Source organism: Leguminivora glycinivorella, chromosome 7 (assembly GCF_023078275.1).
Source record: "Leguminivora glycinivorella isolate SPB_JAAS2020 chromosome 7, LegGlyc_1.1, whole genome shotgun sequence".
Taxonomy (NCBI): Eukaryota; Metazoa; Arthropoda; class Insecta; order Lepidoptera; family Tortricidae; genus Leguminivora; species Leguminivora glycinivorella.
The window spans coordinates 3,412,827-3,437,530 of record NC_062977.1 but is presented as its reverse complement, the minus strand read 5'-3'; the positions used below and the strand labels follow the sequence as shown (position 1 = coordinate 3,437,530).

Genomic DNA, 24,704 nt, shown 5'->3' with positions numbered 1-24,704 from the left:
GATACAGGCGTGATTGTATGATGATAGTGATGATATAGGTACCTACTCGTACTTACAAGAGGAACGATCAAGAGAATTTTCGTTTTTGCAGTGTTGGTCTTAAACTAAATTTAATTTGTAGGTAATGTAGGTATGATATTATGTTTTTTATCATACAGAAACGTCTCCAAGCGATATTACATATTCATCATATCTTATCTATCATATCATATCCTTTAAGTTAAAAATATGTAAAATGTCTTGCCGGAGGTGTGTATTTTTTCATTTTTCTTATAATTTAAAAATATAATATTATGTATTTAATACAAATTACACAACAAGTAGATATGCCTAGATAAAATCAACGCCAAAATGAAAAGGTGTGAATTAACTTAGTGAATTTGACCTTAATAAAATCTTTCTGGGATTTTTAAATTATTTTTACGTCAGACTTAAATAATAAGATCCAAATGAAACCAATATGAAAAACGAGATTAGATCTGCGATATATACAGAGCATACACAAAAAAGTTAAACATGCGATTAAAAATGATCCGTATCCGCTAAATATTACAATAATCATATTATGCAATTTGGTTATTCGGATGCAAAAAGTTAGATAAGCGATGAATGTTATCGAGAAATTAAGAGTCGTGTCGTGTCATCGGTATAAAGATGGCCGTCATTATGTAATCATTTAACCCATTGAATGCCTAGCAGTCGTTAAGGAGAGGCCGCGTAGCCAATGCTACGCCAATGGTTAACACTCCATAGCGAAACACTGCCACTGTCGCACTATTTAAAGTGGAAGAATGATTGAGAGAAAGCGATTCGCTGTCGTAACTTTAATAGCGATCATCATTTTGAGTAACCTGGCCGGTACTAGTACTACCTAATTACGCCAGGGTGGCTAGCCGAATGGCACAATCGCTCACGAAACGCTCACGAAACGAAGCGCTAGTAGATATCTATCTCTATCGCGCTTGCGTATTGGCGCGACAGAGCCAGCGGCGTATCGCTTTCGTTTGGCGTCGGAGAAATGCCATTCGGCTACGGGGCCTGAGCAGTTTTTTTAGTATTCCAGTTTATTTTATCTTATTCTCAACTCTCGACAGAAACTGGGAAGAGGTACTTATTTATTATACTTTATCTAAACATCGTACAACATCGTACAACCTTACCTGGTCTTAAAACCAGGGTAGATGGCGTTTGTACATCGATTTAAACTTCGTAGTTTAGATCGATGCGTTTGTACATCGAGTTCGTATGGAAAAATTACCCCCCTGCTTCGTCTTAAATCGCTAAACCGATTCGGATGATTTTTTGTATCATTCATTATCTCACAGAGAAATATTTAAATCCTTAAATAATCTACATTTTTAAAAGGTTTTGATAAAAACATGCTATCTTTTCTTGTCTTGGGGAAGTCAATATCAAAAGAAAATTCTTCATGAAAAACTTTAATACAAATATTTATAACAAATATACACACTCTTTCTTAAATACACAAATGAAAACAAGTACAAAATCTTACGCAATATAATTAAGTCATATAAAACCTACACAAAAATACTGGTGTGCAAAATTTTAAACAAAAATTGAGTTTTTTTAAACAGCTTTAGTAAATATCAATGAATTATCCTTGCAATTATTATAATGTATCTGTAGAGGTATTTAGCAGATACGTACCTACTTACTATAAAATAAAGTACCTAACACAAATATATTAATTCACCTTTAAAAAGTATTTATATTATATATTTGTTTTGTATAAATAAAAAAATCCCTGTTATGATTCTATTGTGTATAAAAATTAATATTTTGATAATTTTACTGAAACACAAAAAAATACCGTAGAATGCTCATCGGTGTTTGGAAAGAGACAAAGAACGTCACATAAGCAAGAAAGAGACAACGTTCTACGAAGACGAAAAACAGATGTTCATTCTTTATGACCGTTTACTGTACCTAGTCAGTTAGTTTGTTTACTAGTCTATTGTTGTCTCACTGCTGGGTAAAGACCAAATTTGCCTTCCATAATCAATCATTCCTAACCAAAAAATACCGACCGAATATAGACCGCAGCCAATTAGCACTAGACCCTACTCATAGTGTTGTGTTCCTGCCGGTGAGTAAGGCTGCCAGAGCTGAACGAGGTGGGGTGTGCTGGTGACGGAAGGATCTACGGAACTAAGTTGTTCCGTCTTGTCCTTTGAACGTTCTATGGTTTATTTATTCAGATCGAGTAACTCAAGCAATTTTTAAATAAACATTCCCCGTTCAAAATCTTGCCCTTAACTAAAATGACCTTATTTCTAATTCTTTACTAGTTCTTAAATAATTGGCAAATTCTACAGCCTGAACGTATTGTGTGACTTTACTTCGTTCTTCTGGCTCGTATAAGAAGAGCGATGTAGGCGAGCAGACGGAACCCGATGAATAGAAGCACCATATTGACCACGTCGAATGTGAAGTCGTCCTGAGGGAGAAACGAGTATGAGAAACATTTCAAACAGGGTTGGTTAATCATCAGTTAGAGCTTCTAGTTTCACGACTTTTAATTTGTTTATCAAAAACTACAACCTATAAGTAATACTATTATTTCGATTCCACGAGTAATATACCCACCTACCTCTTCGATATCTGCTAATAATGGAATGTGAAGACCGATGTACTAGAGCAGCAATGTCAACAGAAGACTCTGAACTCAACAACACAGGCGGAAACATTGCTTTCGTTTTTTTTTCATACATTTTTTTTTATGTCACATTTTCAATTTCTTTCAACCCCTTTTTGCCAAGAGTGGCACTGAAACTTGAGTAGTTTCATGTGCTCTGCTTACCCCTTCATGAGATACAGGCGTGATAGTACTATGTAGTAGATTTTTACCTTAGTTTCACTTGAGGGTGGTTACCTGGTTACCCAAATTTACCAGCACTGTCTTGTCTTGTATAGCATACTGCCCTGCTCGTGGACAGACTAACCTCTGAAAAACTGAGCGTCTCCAATACAACTTCGCCCGAAGCCGGACACGTGAAGTTTTCCCTCGTGCACGCGATGGTTTCCACGCCGGCCCACTGGTTGACCAGGAGCGCCTCGTTGCCATATCTAAACCAGGACAGGTAGGATATCCAGCCAAGGTACGGAGGCACTGACCTACGGATGAAGGGAAAATTAGAACAGGGCTCAGCAACTAATGGAAAGTCGATGAAATTGATTTCAGTTTTAAAGGTGACCTCTGGTCTGAAAAGCCAATGATACAAAAATTATCGAGACCATTACAATCTGATTAAACAACCATCGCGGAGATTTGGGTATTCAAAGACACGCCTCGTCATGATGTGATGCAATTTGAGTTCCGTAACAAAACTCCCCAACTACCTATATTAATAGTCCAATAGGTACTGCAACTATGGTCCACAAGTTCAAAAATAATTTAAGTAGGTATCATATAATAATTTAAATATCCTTTTGGTTTAGTTCAAGTATTTTTAGCAGTTAATTTTGAACCGTAGTTTTATGTTTAAGGGTTCTTACTGTCTTGTTACATTAATTCGAGACAAAAAACAAGTAATTAAGTCACAAAGTTCCTCAGATTTCTTCACAACACTAATGACTTACCCTGAGTTGAGGAAGAACCCTCCAAACAGCATGAAAGGGATGATGATCGGAGGCCCCACCGACGCAGCCATGCTTACGCTGCTGCTTGCACACGAGATCAGGTAACCTGCGCAAGAGCACGCTTATAAACAACTAAGTTCTAACTATATGGGAACCTTAAAATATTTTTTAAACAAAGAGATGCTCAGCAGTGGACAACTAATAGCAAGAATGATGATAAAATAGTCAAGCTGCCCCACATGTTTTGTCCCCTTGACAGAAATTTTGCTGCACGAAAAGAACAAAGCACCAAAACTTAGATTAGATTAGATTAGATTTCTTTATTTCATGATAAAAATTACACTATAAATTTGTTACATGCCAAAGTTATGTTTATCTTCTCATCATGATCGTCGAAAATTACATTATACAGAGTGGGGCCTGTAACAAAGGCGAAGAATTGAACTCTAGGCTATTCTCCTTATACTGATCAACATTTGTTCGGCGACTTTTAAAAATAACTTGTATTTTGATTTTTATCACCCTTGAAAGTTTTTTCTAAGAGGTAATGTATTGCGAATTCTGTTAAGTCTAAAGTGTGACAGACAACGTCAATGACAACAATAATGGCGTACATTGAAGCTAATATTTATTTTGTATGAAAAATTAAAAATTTAAAGACTTCATAATTTTTAAAAGTCACTGAACAAATGTTGATCAGTATAAGGAGAATAGCCTACAGTTCAATTCTTCGCCTTTGTTACAGGCCCCACTGTGTAAATTGAAAATAATAAAATGAATATTTTCTCCCAATAAGGGTCGTCATTTACAAATAGAAATACACAAAACACAATAAAATTAAGAAATGAAATAAAATCCGAAGTCAGTGTGATCAAATGCATGCTATCACAAATTCAATCTCATGTACTCATTTACAGAGTACAGAGGGTTATCTAACAAAAGGTTTCTCAATTTGCGCTTAAATGCTTCGTCATATGGCTCATTCCTAAGATCGGCAGGTAAGTGTTCGTAGTAAGTAGGGCCGATGACACGCGGGTTCTTTCTTGAAAGTGCCATGCGACGGGGGACTGTTCTCAGACGGCCTGTAGCTCGAAGCTGTTTGCCCGGACAGGCAACGCGAGCAAATTGAGATATGTTTTGCCTATCAAATAACAGTATATCAAACATATATTGTGCGTAGTGCGTTATTATACGTTGAGAAATAAAGAGCTCTCTGCAAGGGTGCCTGTCTCTTACTCCAGCAAGTATACGTATTGCACGTTTCTGCATTATAAGGACTCTTATTGTATCTGATGAGTTTCCCCAGAGCAGCGAGCTTATATGGTGTTTTTAACAAACGCCAACTTGAATAACAGAGAGGTATTAAGTTGTTTAATAAATTGATCGAATGAAAGATAAGAAATGTCACAAGAGTCAATTAATTTATTGCATCGACGAAAACTATATCACATTTGCCTACATTAGAGACCATCAAAATTAATGTATCAAGTTATGCAAATGTTATTGATGCATTAAAAGCCAAATTCTTGTCTTAGCCAGTTCTGTCTGACTGAGGTGACATTGCATTCGGCCGTGGAAAGTCGAGAATAAAGGGCAAGCCGCCGATATAAAGTATCAAGACATTTGAGCTCTTGCGGTTAATAGAAATTCGCTCCTCAGTTCAGTTGTATGTGAACAAACCCATGTTAAGTAATTACAGTGCTGTAGAAAATGAGACTTTGTTGTTAAATGATTATGACATTTGTTTTCAATACTGATGATATTATTAATGTTGTTTAACGGAGGCCTATTGTGACGAATGACAGATGTACTTTATAGAGCGAAACGAAGATGTGGCTCCTGGTATATCAATTTTCATTATGGGAATCTTTGGCATGATGCGTAATCGTCTGCTACGTTTATTTCGATTTCGACAGCTCAAACAAATGTCTTGATTTTGTACCTAAGACATTTAAACATCATAATTTTTCTCTTAATTTTTCCACCAAACAAGTTAAATGAGTTATTAATGTTATTACTTACATAATTAAATTAAAACGGGACTTAATCGCGTAAAACTTAATCCAGTGGTTGGATTGAACTGCATAATCCCAAAGTCCTTTCAACTGAACGTCTTCATTACTATAGCAGGAAAGTACGTGAAGCGATTGAAATCAGGAAACATCGTAATTTCAATCAAAATGAAGGGCAAGGGATTTCATCTTCGTGGAATCCAGTGATTAGCAAGTGTAAACGTGAGAAAACTTCCCGTCTCATACCATCGGATGTCGTGAGTGTTGTATGTAGGCAGAGTGGCAACCCTAGCGTAAAAGTGACTGATGACAATCAAGTGCGGGTAGTTCGAAAAACTCGTACAGCTAGAAGATGTTGATACAACTCCCAGCCAGTCTACCCGTGACCACGGACGTAATGTCATGTCCGAAACGTCGGGTTAAATATAAAACGTAAGTTTTACGCGATTAAGTCCCGTTTTAATTTAATAATATGAGTGAAGATCGTGTTAGTTTAAATCAATATGTTATTACTTACGTCAATTATTTAGCGGAACAAAGTACTTTTTACGATTATCACCTACTTAATGCGTTTTCCTATTATTATTGTAAAGCGGTTTCTCTGCATTATTTAAGTAGTTAAAAATCTATTAAAATAAGACTCATCCACAGCAACATTGCACCATCATTTCATATAATGTTATATTTGTTTGATTTCTAATTACGTGAGTAGTCTAGTATTTTATAACACTTACCAAATGACGTAGCAACATTGGTAATGAGCGCCGCCAATCCTGACGTGATGAAGAATCTCTCCAGGGCAGGGTTCAACCCAACATTTGGTAGTAAACACCAAAGGTATCATAGCAAACACTGGTGCGTCGGCCAGGATCTTCGACGGAAGATAGACACTGGAGTGAGTGATCGGGTTTAAATACCAAACGGTCGACGTAGCAACGTTGGTAATAAGCGCTGTCAATCCTGACGCGATGTAGAATCTCTCTGGTGCCGGGTTCAACCCGATCATGGAATACGCAATGGTGGTAAACACCAAAGGTATCGTCGCAAACACTGTTACTTAGACCAGGGTCTTCGACAGGAAATATACACTGAGTGAATAGTCGGGTTTAAAGCACTTACCAAACGACGTCGCAACGTTGGTAATAAGCGCCGCCAATCCTGACGCTATAAAGAATCGTTCTGGCGCCGGGTTCAACCCGATCATATAATACGCGATGGTGGTGAAAACCAAAGGTATCGTCGCAAACACTGGTGCTTCGGCCAAAGTCTTCGATAGGAAGTAAACGTCGGCTCGGTACATGCCGTTGTGGTGTTCCCGGATGAAGATTGGAAGTTCAGAGCAGAATACCTGAAGGAAGTTTGAAATATACCTCTAAATAAGAGTTTGCTTATGCTAAATACTTATTGAAACTCGCTTTATTGATCATTATCATGAAGAATTACTTACCTAAATACATACTTTACAATACAAATCATCTAATGATAGACATAAATTTCAAATGTTTGAGCGTCAAATGCAAAATATAAGTTATTGGTCGATTAATCATTAAATATCCAAATACTTTATAATAAGAATTAAGAATATGAGACGTATTTGTCACACAGAAGCAAGGCATGTGAAATTAATGACTTCATTTCCATAACCATATTTTTCGTAGCATTTTGCAGACATATGCTTCATTTTTTTAATCGGGCTAATCTTTTCGCATCTCGCATTTACATAACTATAAATAAATAAATAATAACGTAGCGGCATGTACGGGTTTCTATTTTTGCATTAGTGTGCGTGCGTGTGTATATTTTGCAGTGTTACTTATAAATCTCACCAAGCGAAAGTTCAATAGACTAAGCTAAAAATAAATATGTCTATGTAGATTATTTTAATTCTTCTCATCCACAACGACGCGCAAATTCGTCAATTCTAATCTTTAGCAACATGTCATTAGGAGTCAAGGAGTGCGTCATTGTAAATGACATGAATACTGCGTCATAATAAAACCTGTCAACCAAAAATATGACGTCCAAGCCTTGCTAACGATTAGTTGGTAGTGTCGGTACTTAATGATAATAATTAAAGCTAAAGAATTTTAATTGCATTGAGCTTCTTTAAGTGGATATTTAAGTAATCATTGCACAAAGTAAATAAAATAGACTTTAAGACATTCACTGGCATTTGAGATATATTTAACTTGGTAATTAACGTAGTAGGGTATGCTGCAATTAGGGATAGGATAGCAATTAAGAAATTCAGCGTCATTCAAGTATCAAGTATGCCAGAGATAAATTGGTGCTAATTGCGATGACATTGTGCTGTGTGCACAAATACTAAAAATGTCCTTTATGTAGGTATGTCAGGCTTTCAGAGGTAAGAGCAGTGGAAAAAGAAAATATGTCAAGAAACCTATAATTAAGAGTAAATTTGTATATAAACCTAAGATAAAATTGACAGTAAATATCTGTTGTATGAATGTATTGATGATGAAGGTGACGATGACGATATGGATGAAAATCATAATGGTGACAAGAGTACTGCTAAAAATAGTAACAATACTTACATTGATGACAGCGAAGATGTTCTGGAAGGTCATGTTAGTGAGGAACATGAAAATGGCTCCATTGATATTCATGACACCATCCTGGTCCAAATTTTGGCCGAAGTAGATCACACCTATCAGTATGGACACCATCTGGACAAAATCTTACTGGTCAGAATCGTTCAAATCTAACAAGTAGTTCAAGAAAGATAATGCAGTAAAATGTACAAGAAATAAATAAATTTTACAGGACAATGTTTCTAACAATCGCAAAAAAAAGCAATGATCCAGCTCTAAATCTTCTTCTTCTTCAGTCATTCCCTCATTGCTGAGGATCGTGACACCATGTCATTCTTTTGAAGACTCGGTCCCTCCATAGGCATCTGTTGTGTCGTGTAAAATAAGCAGCCTCAGAAGAAGTTAACTTCACAAACGTTATTAAGTAGAAAATGTTCGTAATAAAAATTATATCATCAGAAAATCATGAATGCAAAGATACTTACAATGGTCTGTAGAAACCTCACTTTGATAAGCATGGGTTCCTTAGTAACTGAAAGCCAGGATCGCCAAAGAACAGCCCTGAACTGCGCCCACCATGACACTTTGTATGGAGAGCGGCGCGAGCGCAAACTTGGTGTTGACCATGCTGAGTCCGTCCAGCCGGAGGTAATTTTGCGCTGTTTGAAGAAATTTAAAAAATATATAACATTAACGAATAAGTTAACAACATTGACCGATTTATAAAACTGGTTGTTTTGTTAGCATGGACAAGAAAGGAACGAATGTTGAATTCTAGCGTCACTTACGACACCCGTACTCGTAGTTGCTCAAAAAACTATACACGTAGTCACGCACGTTTTTATCGAGACAAATGCAATAGGAATTGGGAGACTAAGTTGATGGTTTGTAAATATTTGTTGAGAAAGAGGAAACTCACCTGATGCAACAATGCATTTTCAGCCTCAGCAGCTATTTGGCACCCTAGTTCAGACTTGGCGAACGCCGTGCACACTGTGTCCACAGTGTGTCGGGTCGCCTCTTCCCTCCCTGGCACTCCCGCCAGGATTTGGATGAAATGGTCTGCGGGGTTGTAGTTGGCTGGACAGGCTGCTCCTAACCTGGCGGGCGAAATACCAATGAATATTTTCCAACAATTTCTTCACTTGTCCAAGGTTATTTGTGTACCTATAGCAAATCTTCTTCCACATATAGCCTGTTTTAGGTAAACTTCAACTGACAACTCATACCTACCTACGAAAAAGACCTATGTCAAGAAGTGCACAAAGTTCATGTGTCTCATGTGAGTCATGTGTCTTCTTGAACGTCATTAAATGTTTAAAATACCCCTGGAGCCATTCACAAAATACTTACTCCTTAAAGAAGTCTGTAGCCTGGTCTGGTGAGCCAAGGAACGCGACCCGTCCATCGGCCATGATGAGCAACTTGTCGAACATGGCGTATAACTCCGAAGACGGCTGGTGTATCGTACACACCACTGTCTTTCCTTTCTGTGCCAGTCCCTTTAATACCTGAACGCAGAAGAAACTTAGTCAAAAAGGTGAACCAGATCCATCCTGGAGACAGAATTCATATGTTTGTTGAATACAATTTACTGCCTCCTAAAGGCGCACCAAAGATTGGAACAGCTACACACTGTTAATATAATAATCTCTAATTCATAGTATACAGTAGCTGTGGCGGAAATCAGTCAGCATCATCCAATGGACTGACCAAGTTCAACGATTGCAATGTAACTTGTTCGCGAGACGAAGGGAATATTTATTACTAGCTTTTTCCCGCGGCTTCGCTCAGGTTAGAAAGAGACAAAAAGTAGCCTATGTCACTCTCCATCCCTTCAACTATCTCCACTTTAAAAAATCACGTCAATTCGTCGCTCCTTTTTGCCGTGAAAGACGGACAAACAAACAGACACACACACTTTCCCATTTATAATATTATACTAGTTTTCACCCGCGTCTTCGCTCGCATTAGAAAGAGACAAATAGTAGCCTATGTCACTCTCCATCCTTTCGACTATCTCCACTTAAAAAATCACGCCAATTCGTCGCTCCGTTTTGCCGTAAAGGGCGGACAAACAAACAGACACACACTTTTCCATTTATAACATTATTATTTATTATTTATTTATATTTATTTATTATAATATTTGATTGCAATAAGATATCAAACCTGTATGACATTCTGAGCCATGAAAGAATCCAGGCCGGAGGTTGGTTCGTCGCAGAACATTAGCGGCGGATCCGTAAGGACCTCACTGGCGAAGGACAGTCGTTTCATCTCGCCTCCTGATATGCCCTTTAAGCGCCCTGGTATGCCGATCACGGTGTTCTGGCATTTTGATAAGACTAACTGTAAGGTAAACAATCATTATAACACACGGTTATGATATATATTTTCGATGCATGTGTAAAAATACTGACGAATGAGTAGGTAAATAGTAGTTTATAATAAAGCCTGTACCAAAACTAGCTGTTATAACGAAAGAATCAACTAACCCTCTAATTAAATAAAAATTTAAGAAAGCTCTAATAATATCTCCATTTTGTTAACTAGTGAAGCGCGTAACGGAATACGTAGCCCAAACCGGTTCTATCAAAACGCATCTTAATAGTTTTCACTAATCTCTAAACTTGAGGTAAAATTATTCTGGTGTATCAAATTAATCTTTTTAAAGCGTGATAATATTGCATAGAAGAGTTTACTTATGAAGATCCGAGATTGCGAGGCACGCAATCATTTGTTTTGTTAAGCACAATTTAATAATTTCCAGTTTTGACAAAAATACATATTGGCCCCACCATAATTATGTCAAGTCTTGAGGCTTTCCCCACTAGATAACATTTAGGCTAAACAGAAACAGTTGGTGCAGGATTGTAGAGGGAGAGAATTAACAACTGAATATGAGAATGTTTTGGAGAAAGTACCTATCTAAATATTAAAAAGTATCATTACTTACCTCTTGAATGACTTCTCCTACTCTGCGCATCCGCTGCGCATATGGTATGTGGCGATCCATTCGTACTAAAGCCTGTAGAAATAAAACAATTTAAAACCATAAATTACAACATTTCATTAATCATTGAAAAAGTCTCAAGTTGATATAAATACGTCATTTTTTGTCTTTTGCTTCACATTAGCAGAACGAAATGCCAGAAATCATTAATTTTGTGCTCCGATCTAATGTTATGCAATACTACGCTTATAAGTTACTCATTAATCTTGATTCTCTTTGATTTAATTAATAGTTTTATAGTTTAAAGTCACGTGTTGGATCTTTGATTAATTTTAAAACTACTCGTAAATAATTACCTACCAGGGCCTCTGGTGGAATGTCTGACTTATTACGGTAATTCATCGGAAACGCCACATGTTAGTCAAACACGCGGTACACAAAAAATCCTGCATTAACTCTACCCTACTGTGTGTAATAAGTCCATCAGAGTTAGAAGATGCATTTATTTTCGTTTAACAGTCAGAGTAAAATAGATCCTATTGAGTAAGCGCTTCAAGACTTTCAAGAGTAGGTAACTGGCTTTATAGCCAGTTACTTTTGAAAGTCCTATTTAGAGCTCTCATACCACTGGATACCACTCGACCATTATTGCGAAAGACGTGTAACTATGTTTGAGACAGTTATCGTTGTATCCAGAATCTATACCTACCTACTAATCGATTTGATAGTAAATCCTACCTGAAAGACTAGATGTTCTCTGACAGTCAACGTCCCAATAAACAGATCCTGCTGCTGCACATAACTATGCCGACAGCGCCGTCAGCGCTTCAGGGGTACCAATTGGTGCGATAGGTGTTCGAAAAATTTATTGACACATCCAGAATCGATACCTACTAATCAGTTTATTACTAAATCTTACCTGAAAGACTAGATGTTCTCTGACAGTCAACGTCCCAATAAACAGATCCTGTTGCTGCACATATGCTGACAGCGCCGTCAGCGCTTCAGGTGTAGCTGGCTGCCCATTCAAAGCTCTAGTTCCACTGGAGACCACTCCACCATTAGTACGGAAGGTCAGTGTATTCAGGAGTGTGGTTTTGCCCGCGCCTGAAGAACCCATGAGAGCAAGAAGCTCGCCAGGGTATGCGGCGCCATTTACTAAAAACAGTTGAATTGTCAATATCGGATATTATTTAAAGATTAGAGTTAAGTATTTTATTGATCACGAGTAACTTTATTGATTGCCTCGTGATTAATATTATTAAAAGCAAGGTATCATTCATTGGTCAAACGTTGAAGAGAAATGTAATTGCGCTTTACGATAATTAAATGAAACGCATCTGTCAGCACTTAAATACTATGAATGGTACGTTTCCCGATATTCGCTTATCAATGCGTGTCTTATATGTAATTTATCTTATTTAATATAGTGTTCTAAATCAATTAAGATTCAGATTATCTCACAAGATTATTTTAAGAGAAAGATTTATTTAATATACTCACCTAGACAAATAAGAAAATTCAATTAAATGTAACTTAAAATAAATATTTACAAATAAACTCACTAGTTATTAAACCCCGCTCCGTATCGTTTCTAGTGCCAAAGTACCCACAGTACTTATGGCGTTACCCCTTTCTATGGTTATGGATAACTTTAGCACCAAAAATGATTCTGCGCCCCGCGAAAGAGAAAGATTACCTAATAAATATAGCTATCTCAAGAGCTTATCGACCAGATGTGCGAAAGTATCGGACAAAAACCGGCCAAGAGCGTGTCGGGCCACGCTCAGTGTAGGGTCCCGTAGTTTTCCGTATTTTTCTCCAAAACTACTGAACCTATCAAGTTCAAAACAATTTTCCTAGAAAGTCTTTATAAAGTTCTACTTTTGTGATTTTTTCATATTTTTTAAACTTATGGGTTAGATTTTTTTAAACTTTTTAAAGTTAGAGGGGGGGGGGGGACACATTTTTTTTACTTTAGGAGCGATTATTTCCGAAAATATGAGCATTATCAAAAAATGGTTTTAGTAAACCCATATTCATTTTTAAATACCTATTCAACAATATATCACATGTTAGGGTTAAAGTGAAAAAAAAAAACACTCCCCACTTTACGTGTAGGGGGGGGGGTACCCTAATAAAACATTTTTTTCCACTTTTTATTTTTGAACTTTGTCGGCGTGATTGATTTACATATTGGTACCAAATTTCAGCTTTCTAGTGCTACTCACTCGCTGAGATTGTCCGCGGACGGACGGACGGACAGACAGACATGGCGAAACTATAAGGGTTCCTAGTTGACTACGGAACCCTAAAAAGTATGATTCTTTGGTAGAAGATTAACCTACCATTCTTCAATAACTGTTTCCTCTGCTGGAACATACGGTCAGTAGACCCCTTCCAGAAGTTCCAGAACCTTCTGCTCCTGGACCTGTTTTCTGTGGCGAAGGCGTTGATGTCCGCCCAGGTGTAGGTGACCTTTTCCAAGCCGCCGATGGCTCCATAGTTGCGCTGTGGGATGGCCAGGGTCACTTCTCCTCCGCTCATTCGAGGCTCTGGTGTGTTGGATTCCTGGTGAAGGACATATTTTATAAAGGTAAGAGGTAGAGCACATATGACATGTAGTGCAAAAAGCATTTCCTTCGTTTTTTTACGGAAACGTCCGTAGGTATTTGTCATGCTAGTTCAGACAGTTCAGTACTTGTTATACTGAGACTGACTGAAATAGCATGACTCGTTCGTACGTTTCCGTAAAAATACGAAGAAAAATCATTTCGTACTATGTAGGTACCTATATACTGTCAGTCCATTTTCGTTTTGCAGGGAGTTTAGATTTACTAGTACGATTGTATAGACAGATTTTACAAACAGTGATAATAAATTGTGACGGTGACTCAGATCCAATTCTAAATGAATTGAGTCCATTGCCATTTGTGCTTCTTCTAAAAAAAGCCTTCATTAAACAAGAAAAGATAAGAAATTATCTTTATGGTTTATAATATAGGTTTTATTCTATATTCTTGTACTTTTAAAGTAGCAACATGTTTAAAATACAATATATATAAATAAGATTATATATAATAAATAACCTACATAGTTGACACTTGACAAGTTTTGTTGAATCCGTCTTATTGCCATCTTGGGTGTGAAATCGCTCAGGTATACATTTAGCACTTCCCCTCTTTTTAAAAATATGTAAATACCGAATTATGCAACACCATGGTTCAGAAAATTGCCTTATGAGCATTTTCCACGTTAACAAGCAGGGGGATATCGCGAATTTGACACCACTGGGGTTGGCAGCCAGCTTAGCCGAAATGACAATCGCTGACGCTTAGACGCTGATCGAAACGCAGTCTAGCTCTGTCGCGCAAATACGGATAAGCAACAGAGATAGCTACGATATTATCGTAAGCTTTTGTATATTTGGCTACGTACCCATTGGCAAAAGAGCATATCTGCTACTGCTTCCCTACCTTACATAAGCCCTAACACTTTTAGGACAACCTACAAAGAACGTAGATCAAGCGAAATTTAACTTTGTGTGATATTCGTAAGCACATGGTGAGACGCAAATAAGCCTCTCGCGGGATATCTAACCCACCAGTGACTTAATAAGGAAGCCAAAAAAGTTTTGGAATTAGAAATAGCCTGGATTAGGTACTTAGCTTAGGTATCAATAATAATTTTACATTTAATACTTATGTAAGGTGAAATACCCCATAATGGACGGTGATGCCATTATGGACAAAAAAACACAAATCCTTAAAAATTAGTATCTAAAATTAGTTTCTAAAAACTGACGGCTATGTACCATAAACTAGAGTTGTAGAGCTGTTTCATTTTGAAGTTTCAATTAATTCGGTTATTTCTGAAGGATTTGGCGACAAGATAAAATTCATCAGTTTACTGAAAAAAATATCAAGACGAATTCTTAGTAATGTTGCTAAGAGAGTTGAGTTCATGTATAAAATAATAAAAAAATAATACTCGGTGTAAACTTGAATGTGTTTTACTTACTGCATTAAGCATGAGATAAGGTATAAAACATACTAGTTTGTTACTCCAAAGATATAAATAAATGGCGTTATTTTGCGAGTGTCCATTACTGGAATCGAAAAACTGCCTACCTCCTATGATGGACAAGGAACAATTTACAAAACCAAAATTTACAAGAAACAATCCTATGTTAAAATAACTCAATCTAATTGTATTTATGATATATAAAATTGACTCATTGAGTATCAGTTGGCTTTAAAAGTAAAATTTTTAACTTATTTCACTGTCCATAATGGGGGATCCATTACTGGAGAACTGCCGTCCATAATTGGAGAAAAAACACCTAGTTTTAATTTGTTTAGTATGAAGAAACTAATAGGAGTATCCATTCTGCAATACGCTTGAAATGTAAAAGAAGGATAGGACATTCAAGATTTAACACGCTTAGCGGTGGAATTTTTACATTTATGAGTGAAATATCAAAAACAGGCGAAAATGTTTCTTAAACTGTCCATGATTGGGTCCGTTACCTTAGTATGTACTACGTACCTACTTACCTACTGCCTACCGTCGTTATTTTTAATCTTGTATAATTCTGTTAAGCTAGATACTTCAGTGTGGTATTTTATAAAAGCATTAATATTGCTCCTATCCTAATCCTAAGGCCTAGTTACCCTTCGTGTTGGAAGGTCAGATGGCAGTCGCTTTCGTAAAATTGGTGCCTACGCCAAATCTTGGGCTTAGTTAGATAATAAAGCTACTGTAGAAGTGCTTAGGAAGCGGGAGAGGAAAGCCGCAGATTTTGTGGATGGATTGGGTGAGAGATGATATGAAAGGAAAGCAGTGACGAATGATGAGATGACGTCCAATAGAAAGGTATGGTGCATTAGGGTAATTCCGAAAGTCGTCTAATTTCGAAAGTCACACAAAAATCACCATTACTTCCATCATAATATAAAGATTCCTCTTTCGGAATTACCTAAGCATTTCTGTCATTCGGAATTACCCTAATGCACCTTATGTATGGAAGAAAAAGACATGCTGCGCCGACCCCAAAGTACCTAATTGGTATTAGGGCAAGCGAATGACGATGAACTCATCCGTCAAGGGAAATGAATGAACACGTCAAGAGTCAAGATCACAATTCAGCTAAATAGAAATGAACACCAAACATACACCTATCAAGAATCCAGCAAGGAATCCACTTGTAACATTTATAGGGTGTTAATTACCGGATGGGATTAGACCGGTATCGGTTTCGGTTCCGGGCCCGGTATCGGGTGGCGATACCGGTAGCTACCTAGCAGCGGGGACTTTTGACCCGAAAACTTACGACAGAACTGAGCTATTATAGGAATAGAAGTCGGTTTCCTATTTTCGTAGGTGATATTAATTATTCTATGACGGTAGGATAACACGCGTTAGTGCGTTTTCAACTTTTCACAGTATCCGAACCGATATCGGATGTATAGAACCGATATCGCGCCATTCTGGGTTTTTTCCATTGAAATCCTTCCGACATCCGATGCCTATCGGATCGGATAATGTGAAAACGGACTGAAGCGGACGAACTTCAGCAGGTACAGTCAAGTGTAAAAATATGGGTGTACACATCTTACTCAAAAATATGTCCCATAGCACCTTAGTCCGGTGTAATAAGATCGTAGTACCATATTTTTGAGTCGATTTTTTCGATACTTATTTTTGCACTTGACTGTACATACTAAAGAGTTTCATTTATCACTATCCCCAGGGTGGTCACTTCAGCGTTGCTAACTTTACTTAGACAAATCCATACTAATATTTGACGACCGGTCTGGCTCAGTCTGTAGTGACCCTGCCTGCTGAGCCGCGGTCCTGGGTTCGAATACCGGTAAGGGCATTTATTTGTGTGATGATCACAGATATTTGTTCCTGAGTCGTGGACATTTTCTATGTATATAAGTATTTGTATATTATATATATCGTTGTCCGAGTACCCACAATACAAGCCTTCTTGCTCAGGCTCAGTCAATCTGTGTAAGAATGTCCTATAATATTTATTTATTATTTATTTATATAATATTATAAATGGGAAAGTGTGTGTGTCTGTTTGTGTGTGTTGTTTACTAATTTTTGTCTCTTTCTAATGCGAGGGAAGCCGGGGGCAAAAGCTAGTAGATAATAAATGTATGAGCATAATCAATTTAGTATATTTACTACAATAAAGTCTGATGTGTCCTTAACTAAAAGGTATAAACCTGATATGTAAAAATTGTTAAGCGTTAAGATACGTAAGTACTCAACAAGTTTTAAGTAAGTGGGTACTTACTTATCTAATTATAGGTAATTACAAATAGTGCCAGAAGGCTAGAACTTAGTAAAATGAAAACTTAACACTTGAGCATGTGCCTAATAGTGTTAAGTAGATTTCCGCAGCCCGGATTAAGCCTGCAAATACCTAACTAGAAACTTAATTTTAGCAATACACCTAAGCTGCTTACTTATAAGTAGTCACTACCTAAGGTTAATTTAATTATTAGGATACCTATATACCTATACACTAATATTTCCACATTAATATTATATTATTAGGCCGTTTTCACATTATCCGATCCGATATCGGGTGTAGGAAGGATGTAAAATGTAAGATTTATGCGCTTCCAGGTCTTTATTTATGTATTTGATAGATCATTATTACTAAAAAACGATATAAAACGCAAAAATTGCGGATTTAATGCAGATGGCACTTTCCTACAACAGTTTTTGTCTGAGGCACCATCGAACTGCCGATATCGGCAGGACGCTTCCGACATTTTTGGCATGCTGGACCCCCCGCCAGCTGTCGGCCGATAATATTTGTAAGGTGACGAACCCAATCATGGACAGTTTAAGAAAAAAATTCGCCAGTTTTTGATATTTCACTGATAAATGTAAAAATTCTACCGCCAAGCGTGTTAAATCTTGAATGTCCTATCCTTCTTCTACATTTCAAGCGTATTGCAGAATAGATATTCCTATTGGTTTCTTCATAGTTAACAAATTAAAACTAGGTGTTTTTTCTCCAATTATGGACGGCAGTTCTCCAGTAATGGATCCCCCATTATGGACAGTGAAATAAGTTTAAAATTTTACTTTTAAAGCCAACTGATACGCAATGAGTCAATTTTATACACCATAAATACAATTAGTTTGGGTTATTTTAACATAGGATTGTTTCTTGTAAATTTTGGTTTTGTAAATTGTTCCTTGTCCATTATAGGAGGTAGGCAGTTTTTCGGGTCCAGTAATGGACACTTGCAAAATAACATCATTTCTTTATATCTTTGGAGCAACAAACTAGTATGTTTTATACCTTATATCATGCTTAATGCAGTAAGTAAAACCCATTCAAGATTACACCGTGCGTTATTTTTTTATTATTTTATACATGAACTCATCTCTCTTAGCAACATTACTAAGAATTCGTCTTGATATTTTTTTCAGTAAACTGGTGAATTTTATCTTGTCTCCAAATCCTTCAGAAATAACCGAATTAATTGAAACTTCAAAATTAAACTCAAAATTAACTCTAGTTTATGGTACATAGCCGTCAGTTTTTAGAAACGTATTTTAGATACTTATTTTTAAGGATTTGTGTTTTTTTGTCCATAATGGCATCACCGTCCATTATGGGGTATTTTACCTTATGTGTGCGTATATAATGTAGGTATACGTTTGTAGTAGTGTGCGTGACAAAAATGGCGTCTATAAAGCTAGGAACATACTACGCGGACGTCCGTCGTAAATCGACCGCGACCGCGACCGATCAGTGTGCACGGAACAAAACATCCAGCGAGCCAGATTTCGATCGGACGTCCATGCGCTCAAGGCCACGTCCACGTCCGTCGACCGATAGTTTGCACGGTTATGTGTAATTTCATTGTCCAGATTCCCGTCCGCGGTCGATTTACGACGGACGTCCGCGTAGTATGTTCCTAGCTTTAAACAGCTGTTAATGATGAATTTCTGTTGAAAGAAAAAGATTGTAATTCATCGGTCCGAATTGCGGATACTAATTTTTTCATGTTTTAGTAGATATAGTTAAATGTACAATTATTTATTTTACCTGCACACACTTGAGTATTTTTATGCTCGTTATTTTAATTTTACAATAAAATATTTGAAATATAGTGCTTATAATTATTAAATATAATTTTTTTTTTAAATATTTTTTGATACAAAATCATACTTCATTGATTTGGAACAATGCGTTTTATCGGACCGACATCCGACATTATCGGAAGCGTTTATCGGGTGTAGGATGTCGGTCCGACACCCGATATCGGATCGGATAATGTGAAAACGGCCTTATAGTCGCCGTCATCAATTTTGTCATTCGAAAAAGGCTAATTTGAGATTATAAATTAGCCTTATTTTACACTAGCTTTTGCCCGCGGCTTCGCTCGCGTTAGAAAGAGACATAAAGTAGCCTGTCACTGTCTATCCCTTCAACTATCTCCACCTAAAAAATCACGTCGATTCGTCGCTCCGTTTTGCCGTGAAAGACGGACAAACAAACAGACACACACACTTTCCCATTTATAATATTAGTATGGATTACCAGTAAAATTGAAATAGCAAAAACACGGATATCACAGGTATGGAGTTTCAGGGTACGTAGCCAACGCACAACGTAGCAAATGCACAAACGCTATGTCTGTCGCTCTTTCGTATTGGCGCGACAAAGCCAGACTGCGTTTCGGTCGGCATCTAGCATCAACGATTATCATATGCTACGGCCCATAGGCTACGGTTACTGCTTAACACCAGGCGGACTCTATGCATCAACATACCTTTTTTTTTTTAATAGCCTACAATTTCTCTGTTTTGCCCGAAGGTTGACTGGTAGAGAATGCCTTATAGCATTAAGTCCGCCTTGTGTACAATTGTATTTTCTTTGTGCAATAAAGATTAAATAAAAAAATAAATAAATGTGTCCCACTGCTGGGCAAAGGCCTCCCCTGTTTTCCGCCACTCATCACGGCTCTGTGCATGCTCTCTACACTGGTCAAAAAGAGAAATAAAAAAACAAAGTGTGATGTAAAGCTGCATTTTTGGTATGTTATTTGGGGTCCTTGGGGGAATGTAGGACTATATTTTGCAAGCAAAAAAATGATGTGCTAACTTCGTAATTTAAAAAAAAAAGTAAAAAAATCAGACTTTTTTTGGTTTTTGCCGTTTTATTAAAAAGATATGCATTTATGGTCAAAAGTTGCTTTGTAATGTTGAAAGCGCATTAAATTCCAAACAGTTTGACCTCTTTTTTATCAATGTCCGTCAATAATTTTTTGAGATATGAAGCGTCAAAAAAAGAGCATTTTTCCCCTTTCTATGAAAATATTCGTTTTGCTAATATTTTGAGACAGATATCAGCAAAACAACTCAGTCTATTACATAAATTGTAAAATAAAGATGTAGAAAAATTCACTAGCTTTCATTTAAGACCAAAAGAGTGCCAGTTATTTAAAAAAATAGGATTATATCATAAGTCTAGTATAACTGGATCAGAAATAATCGGTGGATGGTAATGACCAAATGGGATAGTTTACATATATTTACAGGAGGCGTAGCGGAGAACGAATTATTATTATTTGGGAGCTGTTCAAGTATTACTCAGACACATATTTGCGTATATCAAATCAACATTTATTTAGTAAGTTAAGTTTACGGTCAGAAAGACCTCAGGATCGCCGCTTGGCGGAAAAAAATATTTACGAGTAGAAAACCCTCATTAAGTAATTGAATCAGATTGTTCCGAAATTGTTCTTGTACGGACTGGTTTTTAAAGCATATCACTGAGGGTCAATAACATCGATGTAATCTCACGAGCGTTGTCGTGGACGTGCCCGAATATCAGTACATAGTATGTGTTGTATTGCACGCGCAGGTCTCTCACAGCCGCGCAGGTGTAGTCGGACCATAACTCGACAGTATACACGCTTGTACAAAAACTGAGGAACAGCTGTTTTTTAACGCTGTCACTACATTTGGCGAATCTTCTAGCCAACATGTTTGCCCTTACTGCGGTGGCTCGCCTCTGCCTTTCTATGTCCTCCTGGTCTTTTAAACTGGACAACAAGATGTGGCCAAGATATTTGACTTCGTGTACTCTCCGCAATTGAACTCCATCATGCAAAAGAGGTGGTACATGTGTGGGCATATGTGCTGCCTCCATGAGCATAAATTCAGACTTGTCCGGATTGTATCTCATGTTATGCTGGCTGGCGTATCTCTCGCATTCTGCAAGTAACTTACGCATAGCTCCCACAGATGGTGCTAGTAGGACCATATCGTCTGCATATGCGATGTGATTTATCATTTGTCCATTGATGGAGCAGCCAACCTCGGTACTGGTCAAAGCCTGCGACAGCCCATCCATGTACACGCTGAAGAGAGCCGGAGACATACTGCCTCCTTGTCTCACGCCACAGTTTAGCCCGCTGGCTGTGGACAGAGTTGACTTCCATCTTACTACGTTCTTCTGCTGGGAATACCACTTCTCCAGTATCTTAATAATTGGCGTGGGCGCTTTCCGTTCCCGTAGTTTATTCCACAGCAATTGGTGGTCAAATACAACTCAAGTGGACTTTCTATCACTACAGGAGTTGTGCCATCAAGATGCAGAACCAGGACCCTCAAAAAGGAAAAGTAAAATGTAACTAATTCTGTTTTATTTTTCTAATTTACTAAACTTCAAAATTTTACTGTATTTTATTTCTTCATTAGTAATAGTCAAATCGATGCAAAGTTAGCTTAGACAATTTTTTCAGATAAACGGATATCAAAGAAAGTAAGATCGAATAGATAGCACTTTCAACCTAAAACTTTTAGCGTAAACTATTTTACCTTAACCAATCTACCAGACTCTTGGCTTCTCTATTTATAGATTTTTTTTTGTTTACCAAAGTAACTATTCGTCTTACTGACCTTTATTTGCACTAAAACTAAAGCAAAATAAATTTTATACAATGTTATATTGCAATATATATCATATCATGAAGTATTTTGCAGATATTTGTTTAAAAATATTGGCAAAACGCTACATTTTATAAATGCGTCAAAAATTAACCTTTTTTGACGCTTCATATCTCGAAAACTATTTGACGGACATTGATAAAAAAGATGTCAAACTGTTTGAAATTTAATGCGCTTTTAACATTACACAGCAACTTTTGACCAAAAACGCATAGTTTTTTAATAAAAAAATAAAGATCAAAAAATGTCCGATTTTTTTCCTTTTTTTTTAAATTACGAAGTTAGCACACTTTTTTTTTGCTTGCAAAATGTAGTCTTACATTCCCCCAAGGACTCTAAATAACATACCAAAAATCCAGCTTTACATCACACTTTGTTTTTTTAGCCGATTTTCATGTAAGATTTGACCGGTGTACTCGCCAGCCGCCACAAAATGAGTCCAGGTCTTTCCGCCATCTCATCTTTGGTCTACCTCGGCCTCTGGTAATTTGTGGCGCCCATTCGGTCGCTACCTTGGCCCATCTCTCCGGATGCATCCGACAGACGTGTCCCGCCCAATCCATCAACATACCTAGTATAAAAATAATGCGTACCTAACTTAATACTCTATTCTTATTTTCCATCTACGAAAGTTAAACGTTTCTAGAAAGTGATTGATAGATACGTAGTAGATAAAGCATCTATCCTAGCTGCATAGTTACAGGATATGACCCATTGCAGTGAATAGGGGCAATTGATCGAATTGGAGTGAGGATTTAGGCCTGAGGATATCGGCTCGAGCTCTAGTAATTGGGTTATAAGTACGTTGTTATGATAGCAGTGAGATTCATTGCTTGGGAGGCACTTTGAATTTATGCTAGCACTTTGTTTTTTAGTTCACCTCAACCATAGGTTGGAAACGCTACCTAGATATGTTTACATCATTATTCATTTTAGTATTATGTACATATTAAGTATCTAATACAGTAGAATTATTTACATAGACGTAAGTAAGATAGTACAGTTTATCTAAGTACGTTTTATTTTTTATCATAACCGTTTTACCTGTCTAAAAAGTGAGAAGTAGGTAATTATAATGCCTAGTGCAACTAACAAATATTTACCTATTGAAGATTAGTACCTATGGCATTAGATTCGAGCTATGAATATGTTGCTCACTAGAGGTAGCATTGTGATTTGTGAGGTCAAATACTAGCCTAAATGAATTTGGACATGTAAAACTAAAATAGTTGCCGTAACTAGATTTAAAAATTTCCTATTATGTTCTACAAGAAAACTATCTACTAACTAACCGCTTATACGTTGTAGGAAGACAATACAACTCTCTTTATTGCACACCTCATATAAGTAGTTTACAAGTAATACACAAGAAACAAAAACAATTGAACAGAGGTAACAAGAGGCGGTGTTATGGCCTAAAAAAACATACATTTTCTATAACTTATTTTTAGGCAAAGTAAAATATAAAGGTCACCAACTAGCCGCATCGGAAGGCTCCGAAACTCGACGGACCGGTGCATATAAAACGTGTTTTAACATATTTTCTTATAATTCGGCCAGTGTCTAGCGATTGCTTCACTTCTCCGAAGTTTCCGTAGTTTAAAGAATTAAGTAGGTTGCGTTTGTTGACTTAGAAAATGTTGAATTTAAATAATACCTTCGCGCACTTTAGAGATAAATGAACGAATATTATGTGCCCTTATACGTAGGTACTTGTGGTAGATTATTTTGTAATAAAAAAATAACCGGCTTTTATACTGCCAACCGGAAAAGTTAGCCAAGAGCGAAGTGGCTATAATATTTATTTTTTTATTTTATTGATTAGGAAAACAAACAGCATACATAATTTCTTATACTTAGACTACAAAGATAATTATGTTAACACCTTGACGTTCATATGCGCATTGTAATATGCCTACTTGAAAAATAAATATTTCATTTTCATTTCATTCATTTTCATTTTCATTAGCCAAACATTCGAACTGCCATTTTTAGTTTTAGGGGTTGGTCACCCTTTCAATGAGTATGAGTAGATATAAATTTATACATTTTGTAGAAACATCTTAAAATAGTGCACTTTGTCAAATTATACTTTTATGGACACAATCCCTGAAATCCTGAAATAATTTCCTAGCTCCCTTATCAGGTATACTTATAAGAAGCTAATTTCAGTGATCTATCGATCATATGATACTGTCATAAACATTATTTAACCACATTTTTTTTAACTTATATATATTAATTATAGTTTGTGCATTATGATAATATATCAAAGTGTATTTACCTGTGGCGAGGCATTGTAGGTGACCCGCTGATGTTCTGCTGAAGATGAAATCAGGGGCTCATGCTCTTCACTGCCTGCTGTCATTGTTCCAAACTTTTTTAATTTAAAATAATCCAAAAACTTTAAAATCACTGAATGTATGTCACGAGCACTTCACAATATTTTTGTTTTTGAGGTAGCGAGCGCGCGCGAGCGATGGAGAATCGGAATGGTGGCGCGCGCGTTGCCTAATCAAGCGAGCGCCGCGCTGTAACTCCGGGCAAACAGCTCTGCTATTTGTCCCCACGGCACCCTGACAACCTAGT

At 36.9% G+C, this 24,704-nt stretch overlaps 1 protein-coding gene across 1 annotated transcript; it reads right to left on the bottom strand.

The window, feature by feature from the left end:
- Positions 1-1,423: 1,423 nt before the first annotated feature.
- LOC125227925 (protein white-like) lies at positions 1,424-24,640 on the bottom strand. The gene is made up of 13 exons (XM_048132330.1): positions 24,400-24,640; positions 13,469-13,691; positions 12,040-12,278; positions 11,124-11,195; positions 10,337-10,516; positions 9,518-9,675; positions 9,084-9,264; positions 8,650-8,823; positions 8,168-8,299; positions 6,732-6,960; positions 3,601-3,706; positions 2,964-3,135; positions 1,424-2,458 (listed from the first exon to the last, which is right to left on the bottom strand). The coding sequence occupies exons 1-13, from the start codon at positions 24,481-24,483 to the stop codon at positions 2,357-2,359; spliced, it is 2,052 nt and encodes a 683-aa protein (XP_047988287.1). The 5' UTR covers positions 24,484-24,640; the 3' UTR covers positions 1,424-2,356.
- Between the last annotated feature and the right edge of the window lie 64 nt (positions 24,641-24,704).

What these genes read in the sequence shown, in the direction of transcription:
- LOC125227925 (XM_048132330.1), bottom strand. Translation starts at nt 24,483, where the DNA reads ATGACAGCAGGCAGTGAAGAGCATGAGCCCCTGATTTCATCTTCAGCA. An exon ending in TAGGAGAAGTCATTCAAGAG is followed by an intron (nt 10,517 to 11,123) that starts GTAAGTAATGAT and finishes TTTACCTTACAG; the next exon opens with TTAGTCTTATCAAAATGCCA. An exon ending in AGACGCTCAGTTTTTCAGAG is followed by an intron (nt 2,459 to 2,963) that starts GTTAGTCTGTCC and finishes TTTCTCCCTCAG; the next exon opens with GACGACTTCACATTCGACGT.